Source organism: Chelonia mydas, chromosome 1 (assembly GCF_015237465.2).
Source record: "Chelonia mydas isolate rCheMyd1 chromosome 1, rCheMyd1.pri.v2, whole genome shotgun sequence".
NCBI classification, from domain to species: Eukaryota; Metazoa; Chordata; order Testudines; family Cheloniidae; genus Chelonia; species Chelonia mydas.
In genome coordinates this window covers 331,608,875-331,626,501 of record NC_057849.1, presented here as the reverse complement: position 1 = coordinate 331,626,501, position 17,627 = coordinate 331,608,875, and the positions used below count along the sequence as shown (strand labels likewise).

The window sequence follows — 17,627 nt, the reverse complement described above, 5'->3', positions numbered from 1 at the left end:
AGTAAAGGCTGCAAGAATTGGGCTCTGAGTACTAACGAAGGCTTCTAGCATTGCACTGCAGGTTCTGACTGTTGACTTTTGAAAGGTCCCCCAGAATTTTGTCTTTATTTCATATGCACTATTTTCCAGACTTTTACTTGAAGGATGACTAGCCCTAATCCAGCATAATGACATAGCATCTGACTTTATTGAAGACGGGGCTTGAAAACCTTGCCAGAGACCTACTGGCCAGAGCTAGATATCAAAGAAAAGTATATAGAGAGCCCTGATAAGTGAGAGGTGTAGGGAGCTGGGATTTGTACCAGGTGTTCTGTTCCAAGACCCTGCACAGAGTAAGTTCTATCCCTTTTGCTGAGAGATAGAACTTACTCTGAGAAACTTTCTCTCCCTTCCACCCCTCCTCAGTTCTCTGGTGTGAGAGTGGACTGTTTATACTACTCTTACCTCTCCTTGGAGGCTTGCTTTTTTTTTTTTTTTTTTTTTCCTTCTTCGTTTGGAGGAGGATTGTCCTCCCCTGTCAATTCTGCTACTGCTCATTGCTTTCCCAGTTGGCAGTAGAAGCAGAATAAAATAGGATGCTTGGCAGTTTTCTTAACAGAATAGCAGCAGTTCCATTTTGCTGCTGCTGCAGCCTGGTATAAAAACAAAAACAACAAAACCCACCACAGTAGCAGAGACAAAGGAGCAGTCTATCTGCAGACTTACATAAAAACTGTTTGGATTGCTCTAGTTCAGTTTTATGGACTAATATTTTGTTTTAATTAAAGTGATTCATTGTATACCTTTCAACCACGTAAAGCTTCCCCAGTCTCCTTTGGTGAGTAGTATTCTCAAGCCCTGATTAAAGGTAGTAAAACATATTGAGGTCCTCAGACTACTTGCTTGTGAACATAAAGCAAGAGGTTGACCGTTAATTCTTAAGAACTCTTCTTACTTTGTTTCACCTCTGCAGATAAATGTGTTTTTAGTGTTTAATGCATCTTCAGATTAAAAATCAAAATTAGATTCAATTTTTCCACTTTGTCTCACCACCTTGTTGTACCCCCACAACTTGCATAGGGAGATGGTTTTCTGTGGACCATCTGGGGTTTGTCTATACAGGAGGAAAAACTGGCCCTGTAATTCTCTACTGGTGTACTGCTACTGATGGAGTTATAGTGCGGGGAGCATGCAGGCACTTTTTCCACCACATTATCTCACAGGGTTAATGTGTATTGGTGAAACTTTGGGTGGAACAACACCCAATTTTTTTGCATGTCTAAACTGCTGCATTTTTTCGGCTGTTCTTCACAAAAACAAAATCAAAGTTGAATCCACAGCTTTCTTGGTATATTTGTGAAGCCATAATATTTCTGAGACTCTTTCACACCAGTACATTGCTCCTGCTGTTACTTAATCCTGCCACTTCATGGCTATGAAAACAGAGTATGCTGTGGAAAATATCTTTCTCTTCCATTTTAACTGCTAATTCTTCCAACAGCTGAGAGATTGTATTTGCTGTTTACTTAGCATTTTCTCTGTTTGTTAAACAGGGCCAGATTTGAACTGATTTGTTCTCCACTTTTTAATAAATGTGTAGAAGCAATTAAAAAAGTCTTGCAACAAGTTGGATTTACAGCAGATGACATTAACAAGGTAACAATTAATCTTTATTCTCAGGGTGTTTATGAATTCATTTGGAAGAACACCTGGGGAATATATTAACAAGGAATTAGCCATTAGCTGTTAATTTCTGGGGCTCAAAGTATACCATTGTATGTGAAGCATTTTCTGGCTGCTAAATGTCATGCTAGTTAAAGGTACAGTTTACCCTCTGCATATGTGTAGCTTTTATTACTGCTGAGGGGTGTTGTGTTCACATTAAGGGAAGAATGTATCGCGCACACAAGACTTTGGGTTTATAAAAGAACTAAAGGGTGACTAAAGCCTTATGGTTTAAAACTGTCCTTTTCATCTATGTAGCACATTGATGATAAATCCTTGATCAATTCAAGGAAACTAAAATCAGTTATATGTTTTATTTATTTTTAATATTTTATATGCCTAGGCTCGGATGGGTGCTGTACTTACCTTATCTAAAATGTTGTCTAAAAGATTTTTGATATACTTGGAGATTTATTATAATTTCATAGGTTTATTTTAGGTTTTTAAACATTCTTAAAACTTAAACCATGTACATCATATAACTGAGGGCTAAGGGACTGTTCCAACACCCACTGAAGTCTGTGGAATTTTGCATTTGTCTTCATCGGGAATTGGATTGTGCTCTAAGTGTGTGAGGGGCTTTTTCGCATGTCTTTGAAGGAACTCCTGAGTTCTAGTTCATGTCTGAGTAAATCACTTAACCCAATTTAATGGGCCAGTGAGGCAGAGGTTAATATTTACCCAAATCACAGAAGTATGAGTTGTTTAGCTAGAGTTAAAAATACCTTAAAGATGGAGAGGTATGTAAAGTACAAAGTAACTACGTAGTAGTAGTAAATTCTTTTTTTTTTTTTTTTAATTTTTAGATTTGCACAGTACTTCTGATTGCAGAACCCAAGATCAATTACAGTAATATTGCAGAATAGTAGAGGCCAATAAGTCTTTCAGTTATTCAGCACAAAGGATAATACTACATGCCACTGGGATTTCCATAGTCAGTGTTGCACATGTAACGTCTGTTTAGTTTCAGTGATAGGGTAGAGAAGGGATGGCATCTAAGATAAAGTTCTGCAATAACTAACAGATGCTCTTAGCACAGTGAGAACTGATCCTTGAATGGGAACTTCAGACAAAAGAGCACATCAAGGTATCCTATAGGGGTTTGAAAGCTGTGAAAAGCTAACTTAAAATAGTGCCTACAAGTTTGAACTGAGCGTAGTGTGTTTTAAAAAAAATTTCTAACAAAAGGAAATGGTGAGCAGAGGAGTCAACACAAAACAAAGTGAAAACTGTAACATTTTTTACATTTTTTAAAAGGAAACTAAATTCAGTGAATAAAAGTGGAATGTTAAGTGACGTCTTTTTTAAAAGTGAACATTTTTGATAAATCCCTGAGCGCTGTTTTATGTAAATAGTTGGCTGTCATGAATTTTTGCTTCATTTCCAGGTCAGGTTGGCCTCCGCTAAGACACTGTTGTTGTTTGGGGAGGAGGGGGGAAGTTAATTGGTTCTTTAACAATTTTTTTTTCTTTATGGAATGATATTTTTTAGCTAGCTCACTGATACAATAGGAGGCCTGCTCCAGAAATGATTTCATGCTTGCAAGCTGCCTTTCTTTTGAGACAAATGCTAAGGGTCCAGAGGTCAGGCAAAAATAATTTATTTATATTTTTTTATTGTAGTATTTCTGTTTGTGTAAAAAAAAAAAAAAAAAAAAAAAAACAGTGGGTCATAGAGCATTAAACATTAGAGAGCAATTTAACCTTCCACAATGTAGCTGTATGTTCACTTATGTTCTGTAAAGTTCTGAAGTCACTAAGGAATAATATTTTCTAGGTAGTTCTATGTGGTGGGTCTGCTCGAATTCCAAAGCTACAACAGCTGATTAAAGACCTTTTCCCAGCTGTGGAGCTGCTGAATTCTATCACACCAGATGAGGTCATTCCCATTGGGGCAGCCACAGAAGCAGGGATCCTAGTAGGGAAAGAGAACCTCTCGTTAGAGGAGGAGGCACTATCTATTGAGTGTTCTGCCAAAGATATTCTAGTTAAGGTAAGTCTCATAGTTTAATATTGAAACTTTTTTACTCCACTAATGCAAAAATGGATCAATATTGGTGGTGACTCACTTGGAAATGTTATGTTCATTGATTTACAGTGGTGGTAGTCTCCAATAACCATGCTAGCACTAGCAATTACATTGCAACTTCCTACTAAATAAATCAATATGTAGGGCCTGATCCATAGCCTATCAAAATCAATAGACATACTCCTGTTGATTTCATTGGGCTTTGGATCAAATCCTTGCTATGCTATAATAGCTGAATTTACCATTCCGTGTGCAGTATTTCCTATAGCTGCAATAGGAAATGCTTCAAATACAACAAAGGCAAATGCTGCAGCATGGTAGTGAGTATTAATGCTGAATTATACTTTTAAGCAGAGACCACTGTATGTAGCTATCATCTGATAATTAAAAATCAGTTTTTGCTAGCTTAACTCCCATTGAGTAGAGCCGAATAAAACTCTAGACTCAAATGTCTTTAAATGTGAACTCCTGTAAAGTTCAGAGATTAGATATGTCATGCCAACTTTTCTTGTTTGTTAGGGTGTAGATGAATCGGGGACTGACAAATTCACAGTGCTGTTTCCATCAGGAACTCCCTTGCCAGCACGAAGGCAGCACACACTACTTGCCCCAGGAAATAATTCCTCTGTATGTCTTGAACTATATGAGTCTCTAGGGAAAAGTCCTGCAAAAGAGGAAGACAAATTTGCACAGGTGAGTACATACAAGAAGTTAATATAAAATTCTTGCTGTGAATTATTTGGAAATTCAGTGGATGTACAAAAACAGACTTTTTGTTGGAGGAGTGGAAGTCCCTACACCAATCTCTCTAGAAATTGCTTTTAAATCATTCCCATAAACAGATCATACTGACTTTCCAAGCAAAGTATTTTTTAAAAAAGGAATTCTACCTTTACCTAGCACCTTTATCAAGCTGAAGAATCCTGCAAGTGCTTTGCAGGCTGCTCATATATAGAGCACTGCTGAAATGCAGCAAGCAACCAGCCCAGCAACGTACTTCACAGTGGTAAGAGAGAACTTTTTGGCCAGGAATGGTGGGGTAAATAGCACACACAGTGCTACAAGATCTATTCAAGTCCACCTAGATTGAATAGGATCTTAGTTTCAAATATTGCTTTGGAAAAAAACACACAGTACGTTACATGGTATTCAACTTCTCTAAATCAGAAGTATTAAAAATCAGTCAGGTACATCTAATACTCCCTGGATGAGTAGTGGCGAGGATTCAATGTTAGCCTAGTGGATAGAGCACTTGACTGCAAATCAACAGAATCCTTGAAGAAATGCCTCCTACAAAAAGCACACTTAGTTGGTCTGCACTCTGCATGGTGCTGATCACCTCTAGCTGGAGGTACTTTCATACCACTTAGTAGCCAAAGACAAAGGTTTGCCATAACTTGAGCTTTTTAGGAAGGAAATGGGAGTGTTTTGAAGTTCACATAGTGAGTATTTTAGGACCTGATCAAAAGAGGTGATGAGCATGCTCAACTGATACTGAAATTAATGGGAGTTGAAGGTGCGCTGCCCCTTTCAGGATCAGACCTTGCATAGCCTTTCCCATTTCAAGGAGCTACCTTTACATGAAGTGACCTCAACAGAAGGATTGAGCCCTTCCTGTATGGATCTCTCTTGCACGTACACATGGACGTACTGTTTTGCAACCTACCTTGTATCTTAAATTACCAGTAATAAATTCTGAACAGAATAAATAACATTCAGCATGTACAATTTTGATTATTTTTGGAAAATGCAGTACTTGTGATTTTGTCGCCTCCATTTGGGAGAGTTAGGATCACAGAAATGTAGGATTAGAAGGGACCACAATAGGTCATCTAGTCCAGTCCCTTGCACTTAGGCAGGAGTAGTATAATCTAGACTGTGCCTGACAAGTGTTTATCTAACCTGTTCATAAAACCTCCAGTGACAAAGATTCTACAACCTCCCTAGGTAATATGTTCCAGTGCTTAACTGCCCTTACTTAGGAAGTTTTTCCCTACTATGCAAGATCAATCTCCCTTGCTGCAAATTAAGCCCGTTACTGCTTCTCTTTATCCAGAGGACAGTACTCCTTCCTAGGCAGTCATTTCCCATTTTGTATTTGGGTAATTGATTATTCCTTCCTAAGTGTAGTATTTTGGATTTGTCTTTACTGAATTTCATCAGACTGTTTTCCAATTTGTCGGCTGAGTTTAGGTTCTTGTTTTAAAATCCTAGACTTGAGAGACAGCATCAGCAGAATAGGCAAGTGGGCAGTGGCCTAGAACGTTAGAGCAAGGGATTTCATTCCTAACGACGAATGTATTTCTGGAATTTGGACACTAGATCTGTTCATGTGCTTAGCTTACTTTGTATCAGTGCATATAATCAATTTTAGCCTTTTATTATTATTTTTTTTTAAACAGATTGTACTCCAGGATTTAGATAAAAAGGAAGGAGGTCTTCATGACATATTAACTATTCTCACTATGAAAAGGTACCAGAAATCCAAATATTTCCTTGTCTGTGCATTAACTCACTGAGTGCCTATGAAAACTACATTTGAGAGAAATAGACTTTTTCTGCTGCTGAACTTCATCTGAGAATTGATTATATTTTCTCTCTAAGAAAGAGCAGCAGTTAATTATTTGTGGGGCTCTCGCAACCTGGGGATGAACTTGTGGGGAATCTGTGGTTTATCTTTTTCTGCCTTTCCCAAAAGCCATGTTAATGTTGATTCTTGATGTCCCTAAATAAAATTTTTCATACATGCTATGTTAAGATCTATTTTCAAGACTTCTGGTGTACAATATGTAAATATTTATTTCTCTCTTGCTTAGGGATGGATCCTTACATGTTACCTGCACAGATCAAGATACAGGAAAATGTGAAGTCATCACTGTTGAAGTGGCATCATAGTTTCATTTGAAAGGAGACTCTTTTTGTTGGCTTGTTTCCCAAATGTACGTGTGTGTGAGTGCGTGTGAGAGAGAAGGAGAGAAAAAAATACTTTTAATGAGCCATTGCAGACTGGAATAAATTAGATAACAGCATTTCAGCACCAAATCTTTTATTTATTTTTTTTAAGTTACAAATGCAAAAGGTCACCCCAAACTTTCAGATAATAGAGAGAGTAATGCAAATCCCCATCTATCTATCGATATTTAAGTTTCCCAAAGTGACACATCCAAATGTTTTTATTATTCAGTAACAGGTTTATTACAGAATGAAGACTTTTCAAATCATATGATTTTAAGTTGGGGTTCCTGCTTCCTATCTCATAACCTAATAGAGACATAGACCCTTTTGGAACTGTTGATACATCAGTCATAAACAGCCAACCAGTGAACAAGCAAAAATCAGTCACCTGTTTGTAGTTGGGTCCTTAAAGTTTGTACCAAGTTGTATCAGAACTTGAGTAATGAAACTGCTTCTAAAGACTGGCAAGGTGTGATCCCTTTTGGAGTTGAGAGTCCTGTGTGCAGATTTCGCTGTTCAAGCTAATGTCAAATGGCTTTGTGATCACTACATGGAAAACCTGTATGAGGGAAGACATTCGTGTGTATTTGTTTACTTATGGAATAGCAATAAAATGGTTTTATATACATGTTGATGCACACTATACTTAATGGCATGGATGCAGACAGCTTTTTCAAATCTAGTACGGTAAATTCAGAGCACTACTTGGTTTATGGTGGATAGAAACTTTAGTGTGTTTTGCGGCTTACAGAGTACACTAGGTATAATAATTGAGTTAACCAGACAAGTGCAGTTTTTACACTACTTGGGATCCAAGTTGAGAGGCTTAGTACCAGCAATTTTCAAAGATATCAGTTCACATTGATTTCAGATCAGTACCAATTCAATTCAAGTGGGAGAAATGTTAAATGGTTAAAGTTATAACCCTGATGGATGCAGTAGTACTTCACCTTGACATTTAAAGGGCCACCAATAGAAGGATTGGAGAGGAAGGCTGATCTAGTGCTTAAGGTGCTAGGATAAGACTTGAGACCCACACCCAATTCCCTGCTTTGTCAGAGACTTCCCATCTGTCCATAGATAAGTCACTGAAACTCACTGTGATGCGTTTCCATCTGTAAAACAGGGGTAACGGTGTCACGGAAACACAGGATCGGTGCTATCTCCACAGCTTTGGAAGAGTCTCTAGGAGGAACCCTGCAATGTGCTAGACCCCCAAGGGATCTTACTCTTCCTCCAGGGTAGGTCATGCCACAGAACTGCCTCCTTGACTGAACCTCTGGGTATCTTGCATACCTCAAAACCTTTTCCTATAAACCTCAGGTGTCAATTCAAACATAAGCAGTAGAGCCTTTTTTGATCTGTTTAGAGTCCCCAGTATCAATTTATCAATCTGGCTGTATGCCTCTAAAGCTTGGGCATTGAGGGGGTGAGACAGCGGAACTAGTCCACAGGGTCAACCATGTACAAATTGCAAGTCTTTTCAAAGCCAGTGACGTAGGCATCTCTATCCACCCCTTCCTTGAACTGAGGCAACAATTTGGTATCTAGGCTCCCTGTGGGAATTAGCATCACAGAGTCTTTCTCCTCTTACCCCTCAATAGGTTCTGTTTTCCCTCTGCTACTCCATATTCAGTTCATGCTTTCTCTGCTTCCCCTGGTGCTTTTGCTGATTCCCATGGTCAGGTCATTCCTTCTCAGTCAACTAGCTCCTTTGCTCTCAGCTCCAACTCCCACCACTTCAAATCTGTCAGTGGGAAACCTGGTCATGAGGACACACTGCTGGAAGGGGAAGCGGGTCTTGAGGATGCTACGCGGCTGCCTGTGTCCCTCAGACCCTCTTTGAATGAGGCCTCTGGGGCTGACAGCGTACTTGTGGCACGAGGGGGGGGAGGGGCGGGTTTGGTGGCTTCCAAGCCAGGCTATTCCATTGGGGGAGTGTGAAGGTCAGGCCTCTGGTCTCAACTCTCATGCCCCAGTGTATCCAATTCACAGGGTGTACGCAGAGCAGACCCTGGAGCATAATCACTTTATCATGCCCGTAGGAGGTGGCTGGGAAAAGGGTCTGGGGTACCAGGACACAGATGCTGGCAAGGCCCAATGTGGTGGACCCAGATCAGTTTGTGCCCAGTGAATAATCCTGAGGGGGAGCTTGAACCCTCAGTTAAGGTGCCTATAGCGAGAATGTGCCTGAAATGGGGTGCCCAGGAAGGGTGCACAAAGGCTGGGGTGTAGGACCTGCAAAGGTGCTCATGGGAAATTATCTGGATGACTGGCCAGATGGTGCCCAGAATGGCTTGGTCCTTACCAGGAGCCAGAACCACAGAGAACCACCCTGTCCAGACCCATAATCACACACTACCAAGCTTGGGGCTAGCGAGCTTCTGACTGAAGAGTGTGCTTCCCTGGGACAGGGCTGCATTGGGCTAAGACAGAGAGGGGGAAACCAAGGCACAGCCAAGAGGTTTGTGACTTCAGTCCCTGCCAGCAAGGAGGGACAGGTCATACTCCCTGCCCCAGCAGCTGAATTTCAGACAGGACTGCAGGAGGATATTCCCCTATCCCCCCCTTAGACAAACTGAGGGCCATGGCAGGCTGCAGTGCTGCAAACTCTCTTAAGGCTGACTGCAGGGTAAGATTCCTGTGGGAGAATGGATTCCTGTATAGGGAATGGGTTCCTCCCCAGCACTGAGGCTTGGGTCATCAGGAGACAGTTTGTGGTTCCTTAGAGGTACTGCCAGAGGCTATTGTAGCTGGCCCATGATGTCCCCCTCTCAGGACATCAGAGGATCCAGTGCACCAGGCAAAAGTTGCTGCAGAACATACTGGTCTAGACCTTTGATACAGTCAAGCAGTACTGCAAGTTCTGTGATCCCTGTCAGAGGGTAGGAGTAAGTGTAAATCAGCCCTGAGACAACTGCCCATCATAGAGGGAACCCTTCCAGAAGGTGGCGATGGACATTGTGGAGCCCCTTATCAAGGCAACCCGGTCAGGGAAGAAATACATTCTGGTGGTGGCAGACCTAGTGAGTGGCAAACTCAAGGCAGTGGCTCTGTCCTCTTGCAAGGCAGACGCACGGCTGACCATTGTCAGTAGAGTAGGGCTCCCCAGCGAGGTCCTTACAGAGCAGGGGAATAATTTCATGTCAGCCCTTCTGTGGTGCTTATGGGAGAAATGTGGGGTCTGGTACACCTGTGTCTCTGCACATCACCCTCAGACAAATGGTATGACCACTCTGTGCATACCTGCTCATCCGGCACAAAGACCAAATGATGGTTCTCATCCATTTGTGATGAGCCTTCTAAGTTATCAAACCATTCAATTAAGTGAACTATGTGGTGGAACTGTGTGCCCCAGCTCACAGCCACCAAGTTGATCACGTCAATATGATGAAACCATACTTTGACAGGGAAAAAGTGGTGCTGGCAGTGGGAGAAGAACAAGGAATATCCCCCTGGTAGATTTTATGCCTGAGATGGGAGCCAGCCCTCCTCTAGAATCAATTCCAGAAGGCCTGGGCTCACTAACCTAGCTGCCTAGCAGGTGTAGACAGGAGCCCAATCTCCCATCAGATGTTCCCCGTTCAGAGTCACTGGTTCAAGTGACCCGGCTCAGAATGGTCTCGCAGAGGGAAGAGATGAGACACTGGGAATTTTCTGTAATTTTTATGAAGCCTATGTGTGCATCAGTTTCCCCTATATTTTGAAAGGCTTCTCAGTGGAGGAAAAAAGACTGTTTGGGAGATATAGGTATGAATGTTGCCTAGCTGTCTGAATGGGTCATTAAAAAGGACTGGCGGAGCCAACCCCGTATCAATGGAAAATCCAAGAAGACAATTGAAAAGCCAATCACCAGGCATTGACACCTAGCAACTAATGACCCAGAGGGAGATAGATTTCCCTGCTTCTTAGCAGGGAAGCTGAGCAAAGATCCAGCTCAAGAACAAAGGATTGGGAAAGTGTGGGGAGACAAGAGGTTGCTGCTGGAGTGAGGTAGGAGGCTCTCACCTGGGAACTGACCAAGGAGGTCAGACTGAGAGAGACAGAGCCTGAACATGGGAGTTCACTACAGCTTGGTTAGGCTCTGGGCTAACCAGGATGATCTATGCCAGGGGTGGGCAAAGTTTTTGGCCCAAGGGCCACATCTGAGTATGGAAATTGTATGGCGGACCATGAATGCTCACAAAATTGGGGGTTGGGGTATAGGAGGGAGTGAGAGCTCTGGCTGGAGGTGCAGGCTCTGGGGTGGGGCCAGAAATGAGTTTAGGGTGTGTGGGGGGGGGGGGCCTCTGGGCTGGTGCAGGGGATTGGGGTGCAGGGGGATGAGGGCTCCAGCTGGGGGCACTGGGGATGAGGGGTTTGGGCTGCAGGAGGGTGCTCAGGGCTGGGACCAAGGGATTCAGAGGGCAGGAGGGGGAACAGAGCTGGGGCAGGGGGTTAGGGCGTGGGAGGAGGTCAGGGGTGCAGGATCTCAGCAGCGCTTACCTCAAGCAGCTCCCAGAAGCAGTGGCATGTCCCCCCTCCGGCTCCTACGCTGAGCCGTGGCACCGGCTAGGCGTCTCTGTGCACTGCTCCGTCTGCAGGTGCTGCCCCTGCAGCTCCCATTGGCAGTGGTTCTCAGCCAATGGGAGCTGCGGGGGTGGGGCTTGGGGCAGGGGCAGCATGTGGAGCCCCCTGGCTGGCCCTACGCATAAGAGTCGGAGTGGGGACATGCTGCTTCTGGCAGCCGCATGGAGCCATGGCACAGGTGGAGCTGGGCAAGCCCCCAACCCTGCTCCCTGGCAGAAGCTTGAGGGCTGGATCCAAACGTCTGACAGGCCAGACGTGGCCCACCCCGGTCTATGCTTTAACTTTCAGTTCTCTGTGCTAACCCCCAAGGGCTTCCTATGTTGTGTTCCAGCTGACATAATAAACGCTACTGTTTTAACACCACCATTTGAGTGTCACTGCAAATACTTGGTATAAGTCTCTGCCAGCAGCCTCGGTCAGTTGGACTCACTGAACAAAGCTCACAGTGTGAATCAGGAGAGCTAAAACCCCACAGGTCTCAAGGAGACTGTGAGGTAGCATGGCCTACCCTGGAGGACGAGTGAGAACCCTTGGGGGTCCGGCACACTGAAAGGATTCCTCCTAGAGCCTGTTACAAAGCTGGGGGTATAGCACCAATCCTGTGGATCTGTGACAACTAGTACTCTATTTCAGAGTAGCAGCCATGTTAGTCTGTATCCACAAAAAGAAAAGGAGTAGTTGTGGCACCTTAGAGACTAACATTTATTTGAGCATAAGCTTTTGTGAGCTACAGCTCACTTCATTGGATGCAAGGTACTCAGATAGTACGATCTAAAACTTTTATTCAGTAGCGAAATAAATGCACTTGATCAGTGTTCCCAATAATTCTTCCTACCTTCCTAACAAGAAATGGACTATAATGGTTTAGCAATCTAAACACTGGGTTTCAAATTACTAGACTCAGTGGAATGAATTGCAGATGAAATCCTGGCAAATTTGTCTTGATCCTTTGAGGGCTCCATTTGTGGTGTACAAGATTTTAGGATAAGACCTTAAAAACTCAATCTCCCAGAGGCTACTGAAGCCAATCTGGGAGATTTTAGGCTGCTAAAAGTCCGGTCGACAGTGCAACAGGGCTAAGGCAGGCTCCCTACCTGCCCTGGCTCCGTGCCGCTCCCAGAAGCGGCCGACATGTCCAGCAGCGGCTCCTAGGCAGAGGTGTGGCCAGGGGGTCTCCGTGCACTGCCCCAGGCATGGACTCCATGAGCTGGGAACCAGGGAACCACAGCCAATGGGCGCTGCAGGAGCGGTGCCTGCAGGCAGGGGCAGCACACACAGCCACCTGGCCACCCGTGAGCCTAGGAGCTCCTGCCAAACATGCTGCTGCTTCTGGGCACCGCCCAGCCAGAACCTGCACCCCAAACCCCCTCCCACACCCCAACCTCTTGCCCCAACCCCCTCCCACACCCAAGCTCCCTCCCAGAGCCCTCACCCCCTCCTGTACCCCAATTCCCTGCCCCAGCCCTGAACCCCTTCCACATCCAAACTCCCTCCTGGAGCCCGCACCCCAATCCCCTGCACTAGGCTCAGCCTGGAGCCCCCTCCCACACTCTGAACCCCTCAGCCCTACCCCTCAGCCCAGAGCCTGTGCCCCCACCCCTGCGAAAGTGAGTGAGGGAAGGGGAACACAAGCAATGGGGGGAAGAGGCTGGAGTGAGTGGGGGCAGGGCCTTGGGGTGTTTGGGTTTGTGCGATTAGACAGCTGGCAACCAGATCCCAGGGTAAGATAATGAATTGCCCTGGGCACCTCTCGACCACTGCAGTGTGCTGGCTGTGCACCTACTCTAGAGGTGGCTGTGTGATTCCTGAATGTATTTAGCTTTGCAACAGACAAAGAAAACAGAACTGATTATTTTAGTTTAAGCTAATAGCAATGAGACTTACTGTATTGTAGGCACACAACTGTTAATACGCTCCTATTGTTTGTCAGGGTATCTAGCTAAATGGAAATAGATCCTCTTCTGAAGGGTATTCAAATATAATGGAATTGTTACTGGTCTGGTCTGAAAATTCTGGTGGGGAAATTCATGCCATTGACCAGCAGGGCTTTAACAATGTGGGTAACATACAGACGTCCTGCAAAATCCAACAAAATCTTGGCTCTTTTTCCTGTAACAGCTTCAGCATTCCAGCTTTGGCTAAGCACAATGAATAAACTAATTTAGATACGTTCTTTCACAAACAATCTTTGTAAATCCTCTGAGACTGTCTCCTTTAGCAAACACAGAAGGTTTTTTAGAAGCAACAGATTGCCTGCAGTTAGAAGCAATAATTGCCTACTTTTTATCCCTTTCCTTTCCTGTTCAGTGGCAGCTGAACTTATTGATAAAAATCTTTATATATGTGTAGAGCAGTGTACAAAGACTTCTGCCCTGGTTTAGTCCTCTGTCATCCCCTGACCCCCCCAAAAATGAACAAGCAAACTGGAGGTCAGTGCTCTGTTACTAGAGTAAGAATTCTGAAATTAACCTGAGTCCCCAGAATGATACCAGGGCCTTCCTGCTGGACAGATCAAGAACTGGAAGCCCCTTTTAAATTTTTTTTTTGCGTGAACAATTGGTACTGTCAAAGTCAGATTCAAGACTCACAAAATTTGTCAGACCACTTTGTTTATTAGCAAAGTGCTTTGCCAATGCACCCAGATATGTGAGCCTCCTGCAAAAGCTCAAGCTAACTTATTTAAACAGATAAGGGAAAGCCAATTTAACATAAGAGACAAAAGGAAGCAGAAACTGACAAATATACATACATATCTTATTTGCACACTAATGTTTACCAATCTCCTAGCTCAGTAGGAGCTCTAAGTTAATTAGTTTGAGGACCCATTGTCTCACACTCCTTAATGTTTCTCTTCCTGACAACTATATTTCAACAAACCCTTCAAGCAGCATTTCTTTAATGAATTATAATTTCAATATAATTCATTCTACTTTCACAGTACCTATCCACTGACTGCCCAAGTCTAAGGCTTTATAATAGGGCAAAAATGCTTTTCTGGGTGTGGAAAGAGCCCAGTGGCAAACTAAGTGCAAGAAGACAGAGGCAGAAAGGAGTGGGAGAACCCAGGAAGGAGACAAAACAAGTAAGGAGGGAAGGAAGAAAAAAGGACTGGACAGGAGACGAATTTGTGGTAATGAGAAAAGAGGAAACAATCAGTTGTGGAGCAAAGTGCCTTCCATAAACTAATAGTTTCAAATAATGTTAACTTTCTAGTGCCTTTTCAATGCACTATATTTTATGCTGAATGTCTCAGAGAAGCTAAAACCTTCATTCCTGGCACCTACCCCCAGCCCAAGCAGCAACACTGTCCCACAAGGATACCCCAACCTTATACATTTTCAGAGTAAGAGATAATTAATTGTCAGACCTAGTCCATCCTGCTGTCAGTGCAAGTTTGTTTTTTATTGTACATTTACTAATACATTCAGCTAGTTTACATGTTCCAAGTGTTGAGACTTCTACCATTTCCGTAGAAATTTATTTTACAGGCTAGTAGATCCTAAAAGTGACTATCTTTTTCTTTACAGTTTTTTAAATTCTAAAACAACTCTTCCCTGTCCCCAGACATGCAACTTCCTACTTCAAAAAAAAAACAACAACAAAACAAACATTTTTTGATGGTAAGAATGAGAGTTGTGGCATATAAATGTCCCCGTTGAACTGTGCAGTAGAAAGCAAACTTTTTAGCCACCATTTATTGCTGAAGTATGTGTGCGTTGAATGCAGAAAAGGCTCTGTTATTTATTTAAAATAGTAACCATGGGATATGCATCTAATTTCTGAGATTCTGATTGTTCAATTCTGATGTTACTGAACTGCCAGCTTTCACTGTTTTGGATTAATTTGAAGCCTGGTTCAAAAGCAAGCCCTTCTTGCAAGGAAGGATATTGTAATGCATGTCACAATAAGATATTTAAAATTTTACTCAGAACTGACTATTAAATGAATCCTGTGACAAATCCAGAAGGCACTGATCATAATATCCCTATTTTAACCTCCCCGCAAGCTTGGTAAGTGGGCAAAAGCATTGGTGCAACCAAATATCAGGAGCCTTGGAGCAAAAGTATCATATACGGTTGCCGATTTTGGTTGGACATATTCCTAGAGGTTTCATCACAGGATGATCTTTAATTAAAGATCAATCTTTAATTCCTGGGGACAAGGAAAAGAGACAGATTTTTAAAGGTATATAGGTCCCTAGCTGTGTCTTTAGGTGCATAAATACCTTTAAAAATCTGGCTCAACGCTCATGCTTATCATTGTTTCAACAAGAAAATGAAAGTGTTATATAGTCTCCAAAAATGAGGGGACCTGGAACTATTTTTATTAACTGAAACAGCCAAGCTACAAGTCAATCATTCAAACCAGTGAATAAAGCAAACTCTCTGTGAAATGAAAACAATCTTATGATTATTCCCACCCTCAGCTCTCTCAAGTGGTTAAGGTTATCCCTGCTGGTCCTCCACCTTGCTAGGAGGAGGAGCACAAGAGTGAATAGCACCAAGGCACATGGTGTCAACGCTCACCAGGCTGCAAGGGGAAGAAGTGCTGCATTTGAGTCCAACAGAACAGCAGCACTTTTTCTTCCACCTGCTGATGTGGGTTGTGGTCAAGATGGACTGGAACAGGGGTGGCCAACCTGAGCCTGAGAAAGAGACAGAATTTACCAATGTATATTGCCAAAGAGCCACAGTAATAAGTCAGCAACCCCCCATCAGCTCCCACATCCTGCTCTCAGCACCTCCCACCAACTGGCAGCCCCCATGGATCAGTGCCTCCCCCTCCCTCCCTGCATCTCCCAATCAGCTTTTTTGTGGCATGCAGAAGGCTCTGGGGGGGGAGGAAAAGGAGTCAGGGCACGGCAGGCTCAGGGGAGAGAACGGAAAGGGGTGGAGTGGGGGCAGCATAGATGCCAACTCTGTGGGTGCTCCAGGGCTGGAGCACCCACAGGGAAAAATTAGTGGGTGCTCTACACCCACTGGCAGCCAAGCTCCCCTCCTCCCCCACACCCGAGCGCACCGCGTCCCCACTCCTCCGCCTACCTCCCAGTGCTTCCCGCCGCCAAACAGCTGTTTGGCAGCACTTAGGACTTTCCAGGAGGGATGGGGGAGGAGCAGAGACACAGTGCCCTCAGGGGAGGAGGCGGAGAAGAGGCGGGGCAGGCACTTGGGGGAAGGGGGGTGGAATGGGGGCAGGAAGGGGGTAGGGACTTTGGGGAAGGGGTAGAATGGGGGCTGGGCGAGGGCGGTGCAAGGACGGGGTCGAGCACCCACCAGTTACAGCGGAAGTCAGCGCCTATGGGGTTCAGTGGCTGGGGCAGAGCCAGGGGTTGAGCAGTGAGCACCCCTTGGCCCATTGGAAACTTGGCACCTGTAGCTCCAGCCCCAAAGCAGTCGGTGCCTATACAAGGAGCCGCATATTAACTTCTGAAGAGCCGCATTTGGCTCGGGAGCCAGGGGTTGGCCACCCCTGGACTAGAGCAGTGAATCGGGGAGTCTCAGACTATCAGGGTTGGAAGGGACCTCAGGAGGCCATCTGGTCCAACCCCCTGCTCAGAGCCGCACCAACCCCGACCTGCTCACGGGGGGAGGGAGGTGTCGGGGCTCAGGCGGGCCAAACCAGAAGAGAAGCCCCCTTCTCCCCAAGCCTCCGGAGAGCGGGTCTGGGGCACGGACACAACCCGCGGCCCCGCAGGGCCTTTCCAGCGAAGAGGCGGTCCGCCAGGGCCGCTGGAGGAAAGGCAGCAGGCCGGGTCTGACTGGCGACGGACTGGGGCCGCAGCAGGCCGTTGCTAGTCCGTGCACACGCCGGTTTACAGGCAGGCGCGGCGGCGGCGGCGGAGGAGATGCTGGGCTGGGGGGCAGCGTTGTTTCCATGCGGTCAAGCGGGGCGGGGGTCGAGCACCCTCCGTTCCCGCCAAAGCTGCTCAGCCCCGCCCAGGGACACGGCCTGCCCGCGGGCAGTCCCAGAGACACGGGGGGGAGGGGAGTCGCTCGCTGGTGAAGCGGGGCTGGACTCGAGACCGAAGGGCCCCCACGGGAGGCAAATGATCCTACTCCCGCAGAGCACGTTTCAGCGCTAGTCCCGGTTAGCTCGGGCGGGAGGGGGGAGGGGCGAGACTCCGGTCGGCGTTTGGCGGGTTCCCCCCCCCGCCTCACCTTAGAGAGCCCCTCCCCGGAGCGGGGTGCTCACCGCTGAAGGGGGGATAGAGCTGCGCGTGGGAGCGACGCCAGCCGGCCGGGAGCGCGCGCGGAGGGTGGGGGTCGGGAGTCTCCCGCCGCGACGGGCGGCCTGGGGGCGGGTCGCGAGGCGCCTCCCTGCCCCCGCCCTGGGGGTTCTCTGCCCACGCGCGCGGGGCGGGGCCGCGCCGC

General features: G+C 45.5%; 1 protein-coding gene and 1 long non-coding RNA gene across 9 annotated transcripts in view; one reads left to right on the top strand and one right to left on the bottom strand.

Annotated features, from left to right (window-relative positions):
• The window catches only part of HSPA14 (heat shock protein family A (Hsp70) member 14), a 17,732-nt gene extending 10,419 nt beyond the window's left edge, over nucleotides 1-7,313 (top strand). For both annotated transcript variants that reach the window (XM_037889277.2, XM_037889276.2), the window contains exons 10-14: nucleotides 1,533-1,635; nucleotides 3,481-3,696; nucleotides 4,252-4,425; nucleotides 6,135-6,205; nucleotides 6,549-7,313. In XM_037889277.2, coding sequence (XP_037745205.1) covers nucleotides 1,533-1,635; nucleotides 3,481-3,696; nucleotides 4,252-4,425; nucleotides 6,135-6,205; nucleotides 6,549-6,627 — 643 coding nt within the window. In that variant the 3' untranslated portion in view covers nucleotides 6,628-7,313. The remainder of the gene's footprint in view (nucleotides 1-1,532; nucleotides 1,636-3,480; nucleotides 3,697-4,251; nucleotides 4,426-6,134; nucleotides 6,206-6,548) is intronic.
• LOC114019721 lies at nucleotides 3,364-17,627 on the bottom strand. Of its 7 annotated transcripts, none has more exons than XR_006292626.1 (5): nucleotides 17,415-17,623; nucleotides 15,783-15,901; nucleotides 7,076-7,246; nucleotides 6,570-6,657; nucleotides 3,364-4,813 (listed from the first exon to the last, which is right to left on the bottom strand). It is a non-coding gene; the product is annotated as an uncharacterized LOC114019721 (long non-coding RNA). The 7 variants fall into 7 exon arrangements; XR_005223803.2 differs by having other exon boundaries at nucleotides 3,364-4,396; nucleotides 17,415-17,622; XR_006292625.1 differs by having other exon boundaries at nucleotides 6,570-7,246; nucleotides 17,415-17,627.